This window comes from Colletes latitarsis, chromosome 7 (assembly GCF_051014445.1).
Source record: "Colletes latitarsis isolate SP2378_abdomen chromosome 7, iyColLati1, whole genome shotgun sequence".
NCBI lineage: Eukaryota > Metazoa > Arthropoda > Insecta > Hymenoptera > Colletidae > Colletes > Colletes latitarsis.
The window spans coordinates 21465721-21484982 of NC_135140.1; the positions used below are offsets into that span (position 1 = coordinate 21465721).

Here is a 19262-nt window from a genome sequence, read left to right on the forward strand (position 1 = left end):
ATTTTTTATAATCTATTCGACGCGAGAATAAAGTTCTACGGATACTTCGTCGGACTCCCTGTACGATTTCGAAACTTGTTAGTCCACGGTCGTGCAAAAACATGATTATAATTACTTTGCAATTAACCTTAAAATGGTCTCCTACAACCGGAACGTCGTATGAAATATTTTTTAATTATTAATAGAAAGCGTACGAGCAAATATTGGTCCCCATTAGAGTTGATAAAGGTTTGCTGCTGGAATAATTGGAACCAAATTGCTAGTGAAAATATAAAGTCACGAATGTAATAATTAATATGAGTTTCCTTTTTTTCATTATTACATTCGTTTCTATTCCGGGATTCAATTAAAACTTTGCAACGTATCGATATCGACAAAGAGATACCAACACTGGAGGAACAAAATATGAGGTTTCAAATCACATACCAGCAAGAACGACGATGTATCACATATTTCTCTTCTTTTCCTTTCATTTTTCTTTCTGCCTTTTCTTTCTTTGTTGAATCTTACGGATGAGTTTCAACAACGAAAGGAATTAAATTGCTTTCCTTTTACCGTGGTTTTATCGCGGCTACCTATACCATAGTTAGCTCGTAAAATCCATCTATCATAACCGAATCACGTTTACAATAGATGAGACATGTTATTAAAAAGGAAACTTTGTTTCTTACGTTCTTAAACCTAACCTTCGAGGGGTCTCGACGCAGCAAAGAAATCTTATCAATTAATAATTATTCTGTGTACTATAGCTGCTTTATAATAGTAGCGTTTTTGCGATTGATCGGGACGGGATGGCGCCTCGAAAAACTTTTAAACGCCGAAAGTACCGGTGATTTGACAATTTCCTACGAGCTTCCATTGCTCTTTAATCGTCAGCTAGTCACGCGTCACGGTATCGCGCAATTTGTATTCGTTTCGTTTATCGGCGTCATCAGCTTCCTTTTATGACCGAATGTAAATGGCCTGCAGGTGCGACTATTGATCGAAACTTATCGCCGCGCGGTAATTTCGTGGCCGGGGCCGGTCAAAATTTATTCGCAATTCTACGTGACAGCGAGATTTTCGTTTCCAGTCCGATTCTAGATTCCGGGGGACAGAGGCAATTCTATTCACGGCGTCTGAAGTTACGGCGGAGGATCGTAAACGAGCACCGCGACGTGTAAATGCTACGTTACCTTCTGGTAATCGATGGCCAGTAGAAGATACTTCCGGTCAGCCGAGAGTTGATGGTCGAAACTCGATAACAGCGCCTGGAACCGGGGAAAGGAAGAGCAACAATAGTTAATTGCTTTTCTTGTTGTTTATGCGGCTGAATCGATCGAGCAACATTTATTTCCACGCCGTTACGATGGGATCGCGAAATGTCTCGATCTTATCTCAATTTATTCGAGTCGTGCGCCCCGGCGGGGAAGACACTCGCAATAAAACGTTCCTTTGCAATCGCGTAATGTCAAGAAAAATATTCCTAACACGTTCCACTCACCGCGTTAGTGGAGTTCAGGATTATCTTTGGCTCCCTCGACGTGACTTTATAGATCACGAGATTTCCGGCTTCGTCGCGATAGAGTATCTCGTTTCCTGGAACAGAAAGATGACATAGATTTTTCTACGCGGAAAAATACACGATGCGAAAAAATCACTCGATAAATACGCCACTCGGGCGTAAATGACATTTATTACTACGCTTCCATAACGAAATCGCTCCTATAGACCTTGAATCGATGTTAGAATTTTACGGTCGTTCTCCGATTTTTCTACGGTATACCCTTGGCTATTCTCACCTTGTTTATTTCACGATTTTGTTTCAATTCAGACGGGACGACTAGTGGAGGGTTGTTGATTCTTTCATTGTTGCACTCAAAGTGTGGCTAATCACGAGCCTCTGTTGAAAATTAGAATCTAGTTTGGTCGAACGAATGCTAACTCGCGTCTGTTCTCACGTTCGCTCGGTACGATTGCTGTTGCCAACTGGTGGGCCCCACGATGGGTCCATCGACCGTGCAAGGCATACAGCCAATCAGAGAGCTTGAACGCGGTCCTCGATTGGAAGGAATTGTTGTCTCAGCGAGCACGTAGCGACCGTACTATGTCCTTTGTTGAGAATACTCAGGTCGAACTAACGACAACAATCAATAGGAGAACAGTATATATCTTTCTCTTTCTCATATTACAAGGATCTTACAGTTGTATAATGCTGATCAACAGCGTTTCAAAGACATCTGTCTCCAAGAAATCTACGCATCAAGCGATCTACGTATAAGAGACTATTACAGTAAAATTCCGATTATTTTTTTTCTTGAAAATGCGTTGGATTTCGAGGGTACGTCTATTCACCAAAAATGATTGCAATTGACCCCCGAAACCGAAAATAATTTTTCCAGAACGATTTGAAATTTTTTTTTTCGTCGAAAAATTTAAGCACCTACCCCCTGTCGATTTTTCTTAAAACTTTGTTTTTTATTTTGCTTGTACGTACTCTAGGTTAGGTTTTACCGAGGTAAGTCGATCTAAGTAAGTCTGGGTTAGGTCTTTTTATAATGGCACACCTCCACGGCTTCACCACTTGTTCGAAATTGCGCGAACCATTACGCGGGAGAAATAGTCGACACTAGACTGTAATTTCCACGCGGGTTTGTACTAGGTTTATATAGTAATTAACAAATGAAACAATATTGCGGCGTAAGACGAGGTAATTTTGAGGTATAGTTCGTGATTAACATGACGATTCTATGACGTTAGGAAGCATTATTGCAGGAAACAATGCTTATAACTCGTAATGACGCCAAGTTGCTTGCTTCGCCTTCGGGCAAATAGAAGCTTTCAGAGTTTGGTTAGCCGCGTTAGGAACACCCACAACTCCAAGATTTCATCTGTTATGACAAGCTTAATCACGAATGGAACTTATCAAGCGCACCTAATTGCACAGCAATAAAACATGATACCCTTGAATTTCCAATCTTTCCTTGTTGATCTATGTATATTTTACTAGCATGTTTAGATAATTTTCACGTATCCAAAGTAAACTATAAATTACTCTCAAGAAAAAGAATTCTTCCGTTATTATGAATACTATAAACACGTACGCAGAGTATTTCTATTTATACAATAATTTGAATAAACATCGAGGACATCTCCAGACGAGGAAAATCGGCATGACGCATGGATATAAAAATAGTATAGCCATGTCCCATAATTTTATCGCGGTAATGTATCCGTCCTTACTCTTCCACTCGGCCATCCATCCCGATCTATCCCAATTAATCCTTCTAATCCGAACGTCTAGCCTCAATTAAGCAGCATTGGCGAAGTTTTGCCGCAACGAAATCAAACCTCAATAATCCTCCTTTAACCATTAATTACTTCTATTACCAATTAGCCCGAATTAACAAGGTTTCACCGTCGCCCATAATCCCGCGGCAAAGTACACCTGTAACCGATATCCGGTTTCCATCCCCGACATCCAACGAATAAACATCGATCGACGGCGATCGCCCGCGGGCATTTTTCCGAAACGCTTCCTTGTCGCGTTATTGCTTCATGCGACGTGACATAAACTACGACCCGTCGCTCTGGCGAATCACGGCAGCTTTTAATATCCGGCTTGACCCCGGTATAGGCGGACCACTGCGGTAATTCACGCACAGGGTTGCACGGTGGCCACCGTTTCAAACTATAGGACCTACATATTTGTTCTGCACGAGAGTTGCACGATGCAACAACGCCATTTTCATTAAACCACCTTTGGATCGCTATGATCGGACATCGATCACTTTTTTAGGTGGATGTTCACGGATGTTCTTTAAAGAACCGTTCTGATCTCGTTGAAATTATCATTGTACAGTACCGATTCGTAAAATGAACCCCAGATGTGATTCGTAAGTTGAACATTCCTATCCCTCCCAACCCCTTAAACTGGAACATCAACCAATGAAAAGTACGCGTGTGATATTTCCCAAAGCTCCATACGATTGATAGAATCGAGTGAGAGGATATTCCGATTGAAGGAGTACGTCGATTTCGATGGTACTCGAGGATAAGAACTTTAATGAACCACCATATATATCAGGTTACAGGTGAACGAACCTGTTTCGCTCATTTACATAGTGATCCACTCGATCGCTTCATATTTCACAGGCCGGCGAGTCTATCGACGCGCCCACACACGCACCGTTACAAAGCATAATTTTGGAGCGTGTAGAGGATAGGGCACGTCGACGCACACGGCATCATGTTGCACCCCGTTTCGCGTGCACCGCTGCCTGTAAAACCCACGTCGACGCGGGATTCGCTTGGATAATGCGCCAGCCTTTACTCGTTCCAGCTGACATGCGGTTTTCGTGCAATTTCTTATGAGGTAATGAAACCGCCGCGGATGTACACGGTGCTTTTTGCGAAACGCACTCAAACATTTCATTCTGGATGTCTGACGAAGAGAGGTCGCGACCGAGGGAGCCTCTTTTTCAACCGGACCGCACGAGAAAACCCTTTCGAAGGTAAAATACCGCTCAATGTTTGAACCAACCATAAAGGATGGTTCTAGGAACAGATGATCGCTAAGTCGAGTAAATTTAAGCGCCCAAGGATGTTACGCGTGTTGTTTATGAGTCCATTTTTTAGATAGACGAGTTTAGATTGCTTGAAAGTGTTTGAGAGTGTTTAACAAATGGTAGGACTCTTCACCTTGGTTTGAATTTAGGATAGACGTGTGTATCGAGGGTGTTATGTTCGTTGCTGTTGAGTATGGTTTCGGGATAAACGAATTTAGATTGTTTGAAAGTGTTTGACAAACGGTAGAGCTCTTGACTAGAGTTTGGGTCTAGAGTTGAGATGTACCAAAGTACGGAACCTGAACTTAGATTAGGAATATACATGTCCAGGTTGATAAATCCAAGTGTCCAGTATTTAAACTTGAGATGAACATGTCTGGGTCGACCACGTCAAACATCCAAGTGCTTATATCGTATTTTACGTCACTGTCTGTGGGTCTAGGCTCGGAGAAGACCTGTCCAGGTCACCAAATTCGAATACCCAAGGGCTTAGCCAAGTTAAGGAAACTGTAGCCAGATTCAGGTTTGGGATATAGACATCTAGGCCGCCCAATTCAAGCATCCGGGTCTTTATGAAGTGTTGCAGTGCCTCCCGTGAATCTAGGCTTGCGACGGATTAGTCTAAGTCACGCGATTCAACTGTCCAGGCTACGCTATCCTAGTATTTCGTTCGGACTAGACCGTGCAAACACGTTTCGATCGGGGAATCGTCGAAGGATGAATGCCTAAATAATGATTCCCGAGGAGGGTAGCTACTTTTTAACATCCCCAAAAGTCATCCAGCGCGCTTATCTCGATTTTAACGAACCTCTACACCCGTGGTACGCATAATAGCGGAATAGTTCAAAAAACGCTGACATACCGATAGCCGTGTTAGCGTCTAATTTGCGTCATCGCGTCAGAGTGCTTGCACCTATACCACTTTCGACCCCAACGAATGCACGCTTCTCTCGCCCCCTGGCCTATCGTTCTGCCAGCGTCGCGTATTAATCGAGTTCGTTCGTACGGGAATAACGCTGGCACCGCACAGAGTGTTTTATAAGTGGCAAGCCACGTAGGCGCTCCGCACGTGAATAATTACACTCAACAGAGCCTTTTCCTCGCATAATTTCTCTGTAAATAAATCGACGTCTGTGTACGCGGTAGCCTGACTCGGCGATTGTTTCGTGGATCCTGGATGAAAGAGAGAAAAAAAATACGCCTATACAAATCGACCGTGCTCACCGAAGATTAATTAACGAGCCTCGTCGATGCCGCGGAAAATATACAAGCGTCGTGGAAACGGTCTGAAAATGGGCGCGATTTTTCAAGGGAAACGTTCGAACGGAATTATTTCGCGACCACCGATGCAAATCCGCGAGCCCTGAAAGCCTGAAAATCAGAAATTCCATTTCCATACCATTAACGGTACTTTCGCGGAACCGTATATTTTATTTTCATCTCTATCGCTTGGGGAATACTATGAATCGAAGCCTGCGGTTACGAAGGTTCCGTCGATTTTTATCTCTTTTTTTTTTATAACACCTTTAAAAAATTGTATTTATTATCGAGCACGAGAGCTGTCCGAATTTTTAAATTCGTCAAACGCTGGGGCAATCTTTTTTCGAGCGCGATTCGTTAGGGAAAAAATTGACAACCGATGTCCGTATGATGGTATGAAAAATTGCCTGTTCCAGTCTGCGACAGAATTGATAGCCCATAGCCGCGGAAAGAAAGACAAACGAGTTACGAAACAAAGGGAAATTAATAATGTTTCCCGCCGCAAGTGCTTCCGTGTCGTGTCAGGTTTAACAAATTCCCCCCCAAAAAAATCCACGACGAAACCAACAATAATCAGGGAAAATGTATAAATTACGTTTGGCGACGATTTACGAAGCGTCGATTAATTTGTATTCGACGGGGCGCGCGAATGCAATTCCAAACAAACGCTTAACTCGTCGGTTGATGTATTCCGCGACGCGTTGGCAACCATATAACGCGAAATGGAGCTTAGCAAGCAAGAAAAGTCGCGGGACGACCGAGTCCAGCTTATGGGCTGAGTGTTTAAAGTGAATGATGCCATTTAGAAAGAGGAACGATCTCTCACAGTCGTTGCTGCTTGCGCATGCTTTTATAAGAAACTCTCAACGACGTGTTGTAAACTGAAGAAAACGCTTAACGTACTGCTGCTGGCAGCTATCTTGGAAACGAGGAAACGTTTGACCTTCCGGAAGTACCCGGTAAAAGATAACTGAGCACAAATTCTCGAGGATCAGACAGCTTAAATTTCGCGTGATCTAGTTTTGAGGATTAGAACTTGTCATCTTGAAAATGCAGATACCTTGTCAGGGGACTCGAAACATTTGATAACGGGTTCACTGAGCTTTTAATTTTTAACGTTTCAACGCATTAATCTTGCAAACACGAAAGCTCTAGGCTCAGGAAATCGTGAAAGTTTTAATATATAATATTGAGCGTTGAATCATTCAATTTATAGAGCTCCAATTATTTAATAGCTATGTTTTTTAATTTCCATAAGCTTTAATATTGAGGCCTGAAAATATCTGAGAGCTTAATTGCTTAAATTTTGAAATCTTAAGGTAGTCAGAGCTCAAAAGCTCTAATCTTGACTGCTCTAAAGTAATACATCCCGACTTTAGAGATCAAATAATCCAATTTGGCGAGCTCAAAAGCTGCACCTCTATAAGTTAAGGGCTCTAATTTCTTGAAGGTTCGAAAGCTCCAATTTTAAAGCTCGAAAGAGCTAATTTCGAGACTCCAAGATCGAAGACTTAAGCGCTTTATGTTTAGTTTGAGCTTAAACTTTGAGCACTTGTTAATCCTTGGGACACAAAAATCCTCCGGATGTTCATAAACCAACCCCCGGTCGGAAATTCGTTCTTGGCCGCCATGAAACCCATGTGCCCGTAATTGTATTTACCTGTAAGTACCCGAGCAGCCCATCCCCGGGACGAAAGCTCGTTTTCTACAAATGGAAGTCTCTTGTATCCAGCCGGCCGTTACGCGTATATCATCATCCGCACCGGAACGGAGGTAACCAACAAACGAGGACTACCGAATACTTGACGCGATCCTCGGAGGTAGCACGACGGTCGCGACAAAAAGACGGACCGTGTCAGCTCGTAACGATGGAGTGGCAAACATCAGAGAATAAAAAGTATTACGGACACAACCAGACGACGAGCAGAGACGAGATCCGCCCTGTGGGACCTGTTACCGAAAGATAACGACGGATCCCTGTACAACGAGCGGTCGTTTCAAATGACGTGCTGTTCCTCGCCATTACGGGCATCTGGACGAATCGCGGCCCTCTATGGGAAACGTCGAAACGTCCCATGAGCGTGCTACAACCCCCCTCAGCGCGGCGTATTAGCCCCCTGAATACAGCCGGTAGCCTGGAAATAATGGTCGCGCTTTATGCCGACCGTAAAATCTATGCGTTCGATATTTATGTATTCATCTCTCGATCACGTTCCACCGGGGATCTGCGTGTCACGAATATACGTATTAATTCAGGAAAGATGAGGGGTGAATACATTTCGTCGGCGCCACCCCTTTCGGCGACCGGGGATCTATTTCAGATTTATTTCTTTGACGACGAATCTACCCTTCTGATTGATTTGTTTTCCACTCCTGCGCGGGGGGATCGCGAGATATTTGCAAGACTGATGGAATTTATGATGGGGCAAGGCGATTCAAATGCAGGCGTGCTGACGTCTCCCGCGCTCACCGTCAGAGGGGCATCCAGCCTTCGCCTCTCTCACAAGTACTCATCATCGAATGTTTAAGGCAAGGCCTGTCAGGGTTGCTTTACCGATGTGTCCCACTATCAGGCCCAGAAGACGTTTAAACTTAGTGAAATAAACAATTATATTGAAATTAGAGCTTAATTCGAGATAGATAAAAAGGTAGGTGAAGTTTGACCAGAAAGATAAGTGAAAGAATATGTGTAAGGGGAAACAATCGTCGGCAGAAATTTCAGCACGATCAAAGTATAACTATCAGCGGACGATGTTTCATCCTGTCCAGACGAGTATAATGAAATTACTATCGAAACGCGGTTCCGTGGCGTCCCTTGAAACTCGGCCGGCCAATTACGACGCTTATGGAGGGGCCACTTTATCATCGCGAAGATTATAAAGGATTTTAAGGCCTCCGTGGCTCAACGGGCGATAACAATTTTTATCGGCGTAACTGCCTGAACGCGAAATTCCCAGCCACGGCTAACCGCTAAATCATCTTAATCTTTAATATCTCAGATACCGCGGAAAGCATTTAAGGAATCCCGTTCTCGGCCAATAAAAAAGCCACTCCGGAGTCTAATCTCGTTCGTATACCTTTAACGAGCACCCTGGAATTCGGAATTTCGTTCCGTTGATCGATGCTAATTGCAATCTCGTCGCTGGCCGTTTGATCTTCGATATATCGCGCGGAATCGAAACGCGAACTTTCATTAATTTTCTCTTGTTTTTTTTTTACCGATTTCTTGTCCGCCTTTGAAGCCACAGAAGGCATTGAGGCTTCCGTCGCGAGTTATTAATTTACGAATATCGTATCAAATACGGTTTCCGAGGTATTTAAAGTATCCTCTCTCCGATATTCAATCACGCGTTATCTGCCAATTTTCCTTTATAAAAGCATCGAAAACGTTCGCATTCGAATAGAGATATGGGCTCGTAAAATATCTAAAAAATTTTGCAATTTAAATAATTCTTTCTCGTGGCAAAGAGCACCCGCCTCCACGCGGAATTCAATTTATTCGACCCCCGGTTTGCTTAATACTATGAATATGAAAATATTCATATTTCATGTACGAAATAAGAAACTCTGTATCCAATTGTCAATAAAATATAAGGAAACTACCTAGTGACGGAAAAACAAATGAAAAACTGTAAATAACTTGGTAATTAAGTTATATTACACGAAAAACATTCTTTTTAAACAAACAGAACTTGTAAAAGCTACCATAATATTTGACAGGATATTCGACGAGGGAACAGATTACTTTGTTTCTCCATGAAAAATATTTACTCTAGTGTAAACTACATATGTACGTGATATGAAAGAATGGACAAGGAGCATTGCAAACATTTATTCAAACTTCGAAAACGAAATTTGAAGAATTGTAATTAGTGTATGTTATGATTACAATTATTTCATAACTATACCGTATATGAAAATTAGGGAATATCATTTTCGATGGACCCTAAATGCGAACTGTAATATGGATTCTATGATTGGAAATGAACTAGAATCATATTCGCATGGTTTGTAAAGGATATTCCATTACAAGAACGATCAATTAACGGATGATCCGCAGTTGATCGCACACTCGTAATGACGCTATTGTTAATTTAACCTTCTATAGCTGGTTCGCGTGACAATTGGGATCAATATTTATTGGTGATTATTTTTCTCCAAAACTTAACAATTCATACTTGCAAAGGCAATCCGGAATGACGACTTTCGAGCTTATCCGAAGCTTAGCGAAATTAAAATAAATAGATTTCAAACAAATAACAATGATATTTCACCCCCAAAACTGGTTAACAAATTATTATTTTACTGTAGATTTTTACCAGCGAAAACCGATTCAAACAACAAAGTATATTTTCCTTTGAAAACGTCCTACATCAAATCCTTTGTGCTCCACGATAAAAAACCTAATAAAAGTCAGTCTTTTTCAAACTGCCGGTCGAAACAACTCTGAAAAAAAAACCACCTCTGTCATTTCGTTGCAAGTGGCTTGCTGTAAAATTCATCAAGCTCCGGCAGGTTTCTTCGATTCTCTAAAATTCATTTACGACTGGCAGAACACGATCGTGCCCCGTAAAAGTAACAGGGAATCGAATCGGTCCTTTGTCTCTCTCCTGATAGTCGTATCTCGTTATCGTCGTACCTTTGCGATATTAAACACTTCCCTTGATTATTCAAACTGCTCGACGACTGTAACCGGTATCATTTCGTCATTAATTGAGCTTATTTTCGATCGTTTGTTCCCTTTAAAACCGGCCACCGGCGAGCCCTTTCGATCCTAGCTGAATTAAATGAAGCCATTTTATTACGCATCCAATCCCATCGATAAAGGGACTTTCAATTAATAAGACTTCGTTACGTTTCTCATCGTAGCACCTACAGTCACCCTGCATGAGATCATTCGATACAATTGCTTGTCCACCGAACGAACCGTCGCTTTTTCCAGCCGGTAATAATGAGGCAGGCGAAGAACATTTCTCTCTGAAATTAAATACGCGTAACACTCGTACGATTTTAATTATTTTCTGAATATAATTTTTAGCAATTCCGTAGTAGAGACACGCAATTAATTAATCATGGAAAAATATATGTAATGGTAAGAAGAATACTCATTTGTTGTGGTCTGTTCAAATTGTGTAAATAATAAGGACTTCTTGTGTAAATTTATTATTGCAATTAAATTGCCAGAATGAAATTTCAAATATTATGTAAACTATTTGTTTTTAATGGGACTATTGTCTACCATTACTCGGCAAATTTTTGCAAGGAAAATATACAAATTTTTTTTGGAAAAATTTAATTAAATTCGGTCCAATATCAAAATTAACGAACGCGTTGGAAGCATGCCGAACACGGTTTCCGTGAAACATAATATCGTACACGCTGTAGAAAAATTACCAGTTCTCACGTACGCGAAAATAAACAACGAAGCTCGCAAGGGTCTGACCAACGACGGCTGGATTCCCTGGCGTCGGACTAATTCGAGTTCGTATCCCTGAACTCCCTCGCGTCGGAGAAAAATCAGATGTAACTACTAAATTCAAATTCCAACGTGTGCTCATACCTGTCCAAACAAATAAAAGTGTGTGCTCAACGAGTAAACAAAAGTATGTAACCCGATGTTACTGGGACACGAAATTCGTAAACTGTTGTTTCCAGCAGAGGTGATTTACAGACCAACGTTTGTCGGACACTTATCCGCCGAAATGACTTATTCCCCTCGGTCCCGGATAATTTCTGTAGGGTAAAATATATCCATTTATTCTTTTCTAATTTTTCTGTTCCTATTCAAACACGTAAAATAATTGTTTGTAATTAAGTGAAGTGAAACGAGCCAGTGACGCGTACGCCAAAATGACGAACTACCACAGAAATTCCTTTATTAGTACGTACGGTCTCTCCGACGGTAACTGAGAACAAACACGAGTCAGCCGGAACGTCAATCGAGTCAATAATCGTCGGGTGGCCATTTTGCCCGCGACAACCAAAGTAGTCTGGCCGCTATCGTAAACGCAAAATGGACAAAGTTTATCGTAAACCGTGTCCCCGGTGCGAATAGTTTGGATGTGCGCGCAATAATTGGTCGGGAACCGAGGCGCCTGGGACAACGGGCGCCCCGAACCGAACCAAAGTAGACCGGGTCAGCGGCGCGAGCGCCAAAGGGGCAAAGTTGCTCGCGCGGCAGGCAAAACATCGTCGGGCAATTCGCGTCCCGCGGAACGTTTCTGATTTGTTGGCCGTTCGGTGTGAACCTCGTTAAGTTCTTCAGCCCTTTCGTGGCTTGCCTCCAACCCTGGGAGGTAGTGGAGGGTCCAAGTTTGGTCGGCGAGTTCCGAATACGACGCTTTCTTGCCCGGGGACCGGTCATAATGGCGGCTGATAAGTGCGCGGGCGCGGGTAGCTGGAGAAAAAAGCAAAAGGCACGGAACGGAAAACAACCAGCGCGAGGAATTAGGGGTTTCGTTGGCCAAACGGGAAAGGCCAGACGCGGAAAAGCGAAACAGGAAGGTAGAATCGTGGGGGGAAGGAGTGGGGTGGAAAAGTTTCAGCGATCGGGCGGTGGGCAAGAGCCCCGGGACGAGGAGAAGAGATGGGGGCGAACCAGGGAAAAAGAAAAGCTTCACGCTATTTTAATCCGAGTGGGTGTCCCGGCAGACGCGGATTTAATCAACGGCCATTATGCGCGCTCTCGCTGGAATGATACAGTTTTGTTCGAGTTTCTTCGGGACTTTTCGCGCCGACGGCTCTGAAAGAAGAGCTATCTCTGCTCCAGGTTACCAATTACCACCTGGAAACTTCTTCCCCTCGTTCCGGGCCCCTTTTTTCGTCTCCTTCCCTCCTCCCGCGCCTCTTCTATCTTTCTATCGCGTCTTAATTAACGACACCGCCCGAAGAGGCTCGCCGCCCGGCCTAGGCGGCGATCATTTCACTTTCGTCGCCGTTCAGAGAACCTCCCTCTCTATGATTTTCCTGTCCCCCGGCCGTTCCGTCGACCCGGTGTTATTGAATTCCGCCCCGACTCTGTTTCGCCCGCCTCTGGAGCACAGAGCTCGCTGCTGAATAGGTTTTGTTACGTATCCAGACCAAGGAGAACACAGTTGCTGTATCTAGGAAAGTTGTTCAGGTGCACGCTTCGCTCGGCTAACGACTTGCTCTCACGGATTCAATCGGCATGATTAGGGCCGGGTTAGGATGCTTTTTCGCGATGTTTGCTACGTCAACAGGTTCGCAAACCGCGAATATTAGCTGCGGTTAGCGCAAACGCTTTCCCTTTCTGCTGGATTCCATGGCAATGCCTCTTCTCTTGCGCAGACAAATTGGAATCGTCAAATTTCAGATGGAAAATTTTGGGCAAAGCCTTTAGAACTGATTTGAGTCTCAGCCTTGGAGGAATAACTGTTATTTTTGGGATAAATGTCTACAAACCCCTCGTGCATTTGGATTCAGTGACCAATCTTTTCATTTATCTTTGTAGATTCCTGTCCAAGAGTACCAGCACTATACTCGAAAGCTTTCAGAACGATGCTTTCATTTTCGTGCTTGGTCCCAGCTAGTGCAAGCTTGAGAATAGCTAAGAAAGGAGCGTAATCTCGTTATCTACTTTAAGCTTTCAGAAAATATTTCACGCGACGAGGCTTAGGCCACTCTCCGCAGGAAATTGTTAAAGCCTACTTTGCGGCAGATTATGCTCGCGGATAGCCTTTGAACGTGCCTGAAGCACATAAGAGCTGTAGATGGAATCGAGAATTAGACACATATTCTTGACAAAGCTAAAGCAGGGATCGTTGTGAACCGCCTGAAAGGGAGAGACGTTATAATTTTGCCCAGAACTTAATTGGCTTTCCTCCTGAAAGCTCGCGATTGAATGTTAATGCAATAACCAATACTTTTAGCAGATAAATCCTGCACGAGGCTGGAGACAGGCTCGACGGTGTGTCAGCTGATGCTGAAAGATGAAGAGCAAAGCTCCTGGAGCCTAGAAGCCGGGGAGCGTGCTGCTCAAACTTAAATCCTTTTCTGAAGTCTACCCGTTTGGCCCGTCTCAACGGTTAATGACACTTCCCTCAAATACTAAACCAACGGCTTTCGGGAAAAATTAAAATGGATGACTTATCTTCTAAGTAAGGATTAAATAACAACAAGGATCAACTTTAACGAATGGTCCGTTTAATTTCTCGGGACCGGGTTTAGTAATCCTCCGGAGGCGTCGGGGGTTCTAGGGCATCGAGTTCCGACAATACGAACGGAATACACGCGATTGGAATTATTTTCCCGCGGAAATTAACCGCCGTCGACTGGCGCGTCCTGCAAAGCTCTCAGATTGACCAGAGGGAAGTATTTACCGCATTCGATCGATACAGACTAATTGTAGGATTATCCCTTAATCAGGCAGTAACGTCCGATTGGTCGGGAATAGGAATCGCGTGATGTTTACTTAATTAGGGACCGCACTATCATACAATTACATTGCAAATGGAGTAGCGCCGCGAATCAATATTTCACGACTTCGTTGCACGAAAGCTTCAGAGATCGTTTTTTACAAAAGGGAAACCTATTTTCCGGGGGGGAATTTCTGCCAAAGATTTAGACCACACGAACGATCAATGTCGAAGCTCTTGACAGTGAAAAATCGAGAAACATATGTTGCATCAGCTTCCACGAGCATTCGAACGAGGAAAATAAAGGGGATTTTGCGGTCGACTCAATGTCTAATACTGGCTCCAAGTATAAGGACGCTTGAAACACTAAGGGTTCTCATTAAGAAGGAATACGAGGTTGTAAAACGACTTGATAAAAATGTATAGCTATCGGAGCATCGTTTCACCTTTTCAATAGTGTTCTTCTTCGTTTAAAACGAGTATACCAGCACACGAGAGTGCTCGTAAATAAAGTGGCTGCTCTTCACGGGGTCGAAACAGCGAAAAAACGTTCCATCTTTCCGTTCTAATCGACTATTTTGTGACACTTCATCGGAACGAGGAAAAAAGCGGTAGCGAAATTTTTCGGCCCGTCGAAAACGGTTAAAAATATCACGCAATCTTCGAATGAAATAAAACTGGACACATATGCCGAGATACACTCGTATATACAATGTGTAGCGCATCGTGTCGTGAATTGGAAGCACACGGACATTGAAAAATAATTCGTACGCTCCATTAGGATACAATACGACTCGCAATTCCTCCCAGGGTTATTCTTTCACGATCCAAACGCTACATTGTCACGTGTTCTCTGGCAATTTTGAACGTTATGTGTGTAGAGAACGTTCTCGGTGGCCTTGAACGTCAAATTGATTTTCTCTCGACACGGTCCAGCGCTCGCGTAAACGACAAATTTTCAAAGTCAGTTCCCTCAAAGACCAAGCCCCGTACGAGAAGTTTGTGCCACGGTTTCGTGTTATTTTTGTACGACAAGTCGCCACATACGTGTCCAGACTTAACAGGCGTGTTCTATATTTGGAAACTACGGAAAAAGTCCTGGTAAATATGGTCCGTAAACCCGCCATTTCCGAGATACGAGAACGATAAGAGACAGAGGGGTAGGGGAAATGCTCTCGGTGGCCTTGAGCGGCCAATTGATTTTCTCTTAACGCAGTTGAGTGCTCGCGCAAGCGACGAAATTTCGAAGCCTGTTCCCTCGAAGACCGAACCTCGCACGACAAAAATTATTCCACAATTTTTACTTATTTCCACGCGTTTGGACTTTCTAATCATTCTGAGCATTTGAAATAAATGACTCGATCGTACGACCGCCTTTAATATCTATTAATACACGCAGTTGAAAGGAACAGAAGAGCAGGGAGCAACCGACATTCACGATTCCGCTAACAATGAAAAATGGTTGGATCCAATCGAGCTATCTTTCGCTTTATATATATATATATATATATATATATATATATCGTCGTACAAGGGCAGAAGGAACGCCGTCGGTAGATGCAATTACAGAGAGAACGGACGCAAAATTAATGCCAATCGATTTCGTGGAAACAGTGGATTCTTTGCGCGGCAGACCGGGCTGGCAACTCTCAAAAATTAACGACGACAAGTCCATTCGCGTTAGGTTTTCTTAAGACTTTCGAGATGCGGAGATACGCAGCGGAATAAAAAAATAATAAAAGGCGAGGTCTGGGTTATGTGGAAACGGGGTTGCAACGCGGGGGCGATTTGCGGGTGGAAGGGAGCGAGAAAGGTGTGCTCTATGGCGGTAATTATGGTGGTTGATGAGAGTTTCACGCTAGGCCGAACCGCAACCCACCATCGACCCACTGCGGAATCGAGGGACGCCCGTGTGTATTTAGTTCTGTCTGCGTTCGCCGATAAACCGTCAACGATGCATCGCCCGGCGGTTCCAAACGTCCAAAAAGTAATTAAAAATCGCAATTACGTCATGTAAGCTTGAAAACGTGTAAAATACTGTTTACGACGATGACAGAGTTGGGTTACTTTATTCTGGTTGGCGTTAAAATGCAATGGCGTAGAAATGAAACCTGTACGTTGTAAACTGAGGTCTTAGAGATCGTCGATACGTCGAAACTCGGATTTTGTTAATAATGGAAAAGTAATTTTTTATTAACTTTCGTACGTTCGAGGCGAGAGGGAGAGAGAATATTTTGGAAAAACCGCTCCGGACGTCGATCGAACGTCGACGCGCGAGTTCTGTTGCGGGCGGGGGCGTGAAAGCCATAAAACCAACGGATGTAGCGATTTATCTTTTTTGGAAATCTGTTTCTCGTTTGCAGATCCCGTTGTACCCGTTAAGAGGCTTTATTCGGTCGACAGGATTCAAACATTTGCTTGCGTTCCAGGGTCCACTGCCGGTAGCAGACGAAACTATTTGCACACCTACTTTTCTTTTAATAGCTTCGAGTTACGGAGCAACGTATTCTGCTCAAAGTGGCGGGAGTTTTTCGCAAATATTTGATGTATACAGAATAAACCGCATAACGTGATCATGTATATCATTTTTTCTTTCGATAAACGAATTGAAATTAATGTGAAATTAATGATTTTTATAAAACTCACTGAAAACATCGCACTTGATTCCTACATTATTTAATTAGTACTAAATATTTCTATATATTCTTAAAACACTTACTAATGTGCACAACTTTTGTAGAAACTAATTTTTAAAATAATACTCGTATCAAAAGTTACAAGTAATTAAAGACCTATCAGGGTGGATGTCTGACCATATATCGTCTAGTATCACTAGTGTGGAGATATATGTTCCCATAACTTTCCAAGTATGCGTTATTTCCAAAAATAGTTCAAACGAAAGTTACTCGGTTTAGCACGCCCTTAAAAACTACGAAAAGAAAAAATTGAAATTCCAAATAAAATTGTAAAATGGCGCCCGTATTAACCGTTTAAAGTGACTTTTTAATATGTCGCCGTTGTGTAAGTGCTCGAACCTTTTCTGGGTCAACTTTGTCCACTAAAACAATCGAAAATCTGATATTTATGGTCGAACGAGTCTATTATTTACTAATAATAAACCAGTACATCGCGATTACTGGTTCAAATACTGAAGGTATTATTATTGCTTCGTGCTTCCCATAACCCTGGCGTCATACTGGGCTGAATGGCACGCGATCCACTGTGCTTGTATCCGCATTTTTCCCCCGGTCCTCTAGATCGCCATCTAATATCGGCTATGACGTGGCCGGTGACGGCGTACGAGAACGCATTTCCGGCGGAGCTCATTTTTGCTCGATTATCGCGCTTCCCTCCGAGGACATCGAGCCTCCACGACCCGGTTTTTGTTGCCGCGAAAAGCCGCGGAGATGTACCCGTACATCGTTTTAACCCGTCGCTCCGCAGAATTTCTTCTCTAATTTTTCTCCGGCCGATGCTTTCCTTTTGTTTCGCGAGAATCGTTGAGCGCTCACTGGGAACGAATGTAAATACCGAGAACGAGAACGTTGCTCGGGTGGGAATGCTCTGACTGTGCGGTTTCCCTTTTTTTTCTCTTTCCCTCTCTCTCTCTCTTACACACACACACTCTGTCCCGCTGTTTTTATTTCGCGAGCATCGTTGATTCAGAAAGGATAGCGAAAAGAGGCAGAAATAATTACAGGCTTGTGTTCTCCCTTCTTCCGAAAAATTTACGTCCTTGGACCTTTTTTTCATACTTTCAACCAGTCCTTTTAACAAATTCCGCGAGACAGATATAATTGCTTGCATTATTTACGGTCGACGTGCGCTGTTGTGACTCCCGTGGCTGTGCTTCAGTTACGGAGTTCGTAGGGAAACCGCTGAAAGAGTACGAATGATACTAAATTCCTCTAAACGTTCGCGCATTTTTTGGATAAAACCACGAACAACAGAGAGCCTCCTCGTACAAAAATATGTTGGGCAATACATTTTTCTTGCTAGGAATCTGCGTCGAATATTGTTACACTGCTAATGGACGGTGTCACTATGTTTTCATTTACGTGTGTAGAGTTGCTTGCAAAAGCAGCGTCAAACATTTTTACACGATAATTTAATTTATCCCGTTCACAAAGTAAAATACACTGGACTACAAATTGTGAACAATGGTTTGTATACTTTACGATTAATTACACTGCGTTTGTGTACGTTTAAGTCTGTCTGGAATTGTTTGCGTTTAGTTTCTAACCATAATCTGCTAAAATTGCAGAGCAGATGAAAGACTGTCGGATGTAGAATGTAAAAACCAGCAAATATTAGCCCTTTTTGAGTTTTACAAAATTTCCACTTCTAATTTGCACTTTAGAAAAGCGAATATTGTAATTTACTTTTCATTTTCGTAGTTACAATGGTAGTATGGATCCAGAATTAATCGCTTAAACGAAGAATACATATTTGAGCGTAAAACCATTGGAGCTGCAGAACGTTTCGAACTATTTTCCGAAAGTCATTCTCGTGGAAAACTAGGACTAGAGTGGGAAAATTCCACTTCACGGTTTAGATACATTTCTTCACGAGAAATCTATTCTCTTTGTTGCGACCTTAAAGACGCGAACGCTTGGTCGCGTAAATTCTGCAGGCAACGAGAGTATACTTTCCGTGAGAAATCTTTCCGCGCGTCGTAAATTCCATATTTTACGGATTAAGGGGTTGCTATAGAGTGACGGGTTGAAAAATAGACCAGCATTTGAGAATTCTTCTCTGAAGCCGGCTATATACTATCAAATCCTCGTACATTGTTTAAGAGTGCACTGATCAAATTACGAATCCACGAATTTTCATGTAAATATTTTGTACGTAAATATAAATTATTCACGCATGAAATAAAGTTTCCTTTTACTAAAAGAGTACATACGAATGTATTTAACATCAATTCGCATCTATAACTACGAATAGATGACGAATGTAGAGTAGGGAGAACGAAAGATGAGACTTGCAGTAGTATGAGCCATATTGGGTCAGACGGATTGAAATTTTCAAACGTAATTATTCGGAGAATAAAGCCACGAACGAAAAAATATTATAC

At 42.7% G+C, this 19262-nt stretch overlaps 1 protein-coding gene across 5 annotated transcripts in view; it reads right to left on the bottom strand.

The window, feature by feature from the left end:
* LOC143343479 (venom dipeptidyl peptidase 4) overlaps window positions 1-19262 on the bottom strand; it is a 199812-nt gene that overhangs the window by 143900 nt on the left and 36650 nt on the right. For all 5 annotated transcript variants that reach the window (XM_076768423.1, XM_076768421.1, XM_076768422.1 and 2 more), the window contains 2 exons: window positions 1484-1578; window positions 1176-1250 (listed from right to left, as the gene is read on the bottom strand). In XM_076768423.1, coding sequence (XP_076624538.1) covers window positions 1176-1250; window positions 1484-1578 — 170 coding nt within the window. The remainder of the gene's footprint in view (window positions 1-1175; window positions 1251-1483; window positions 1579-19262) is intronic.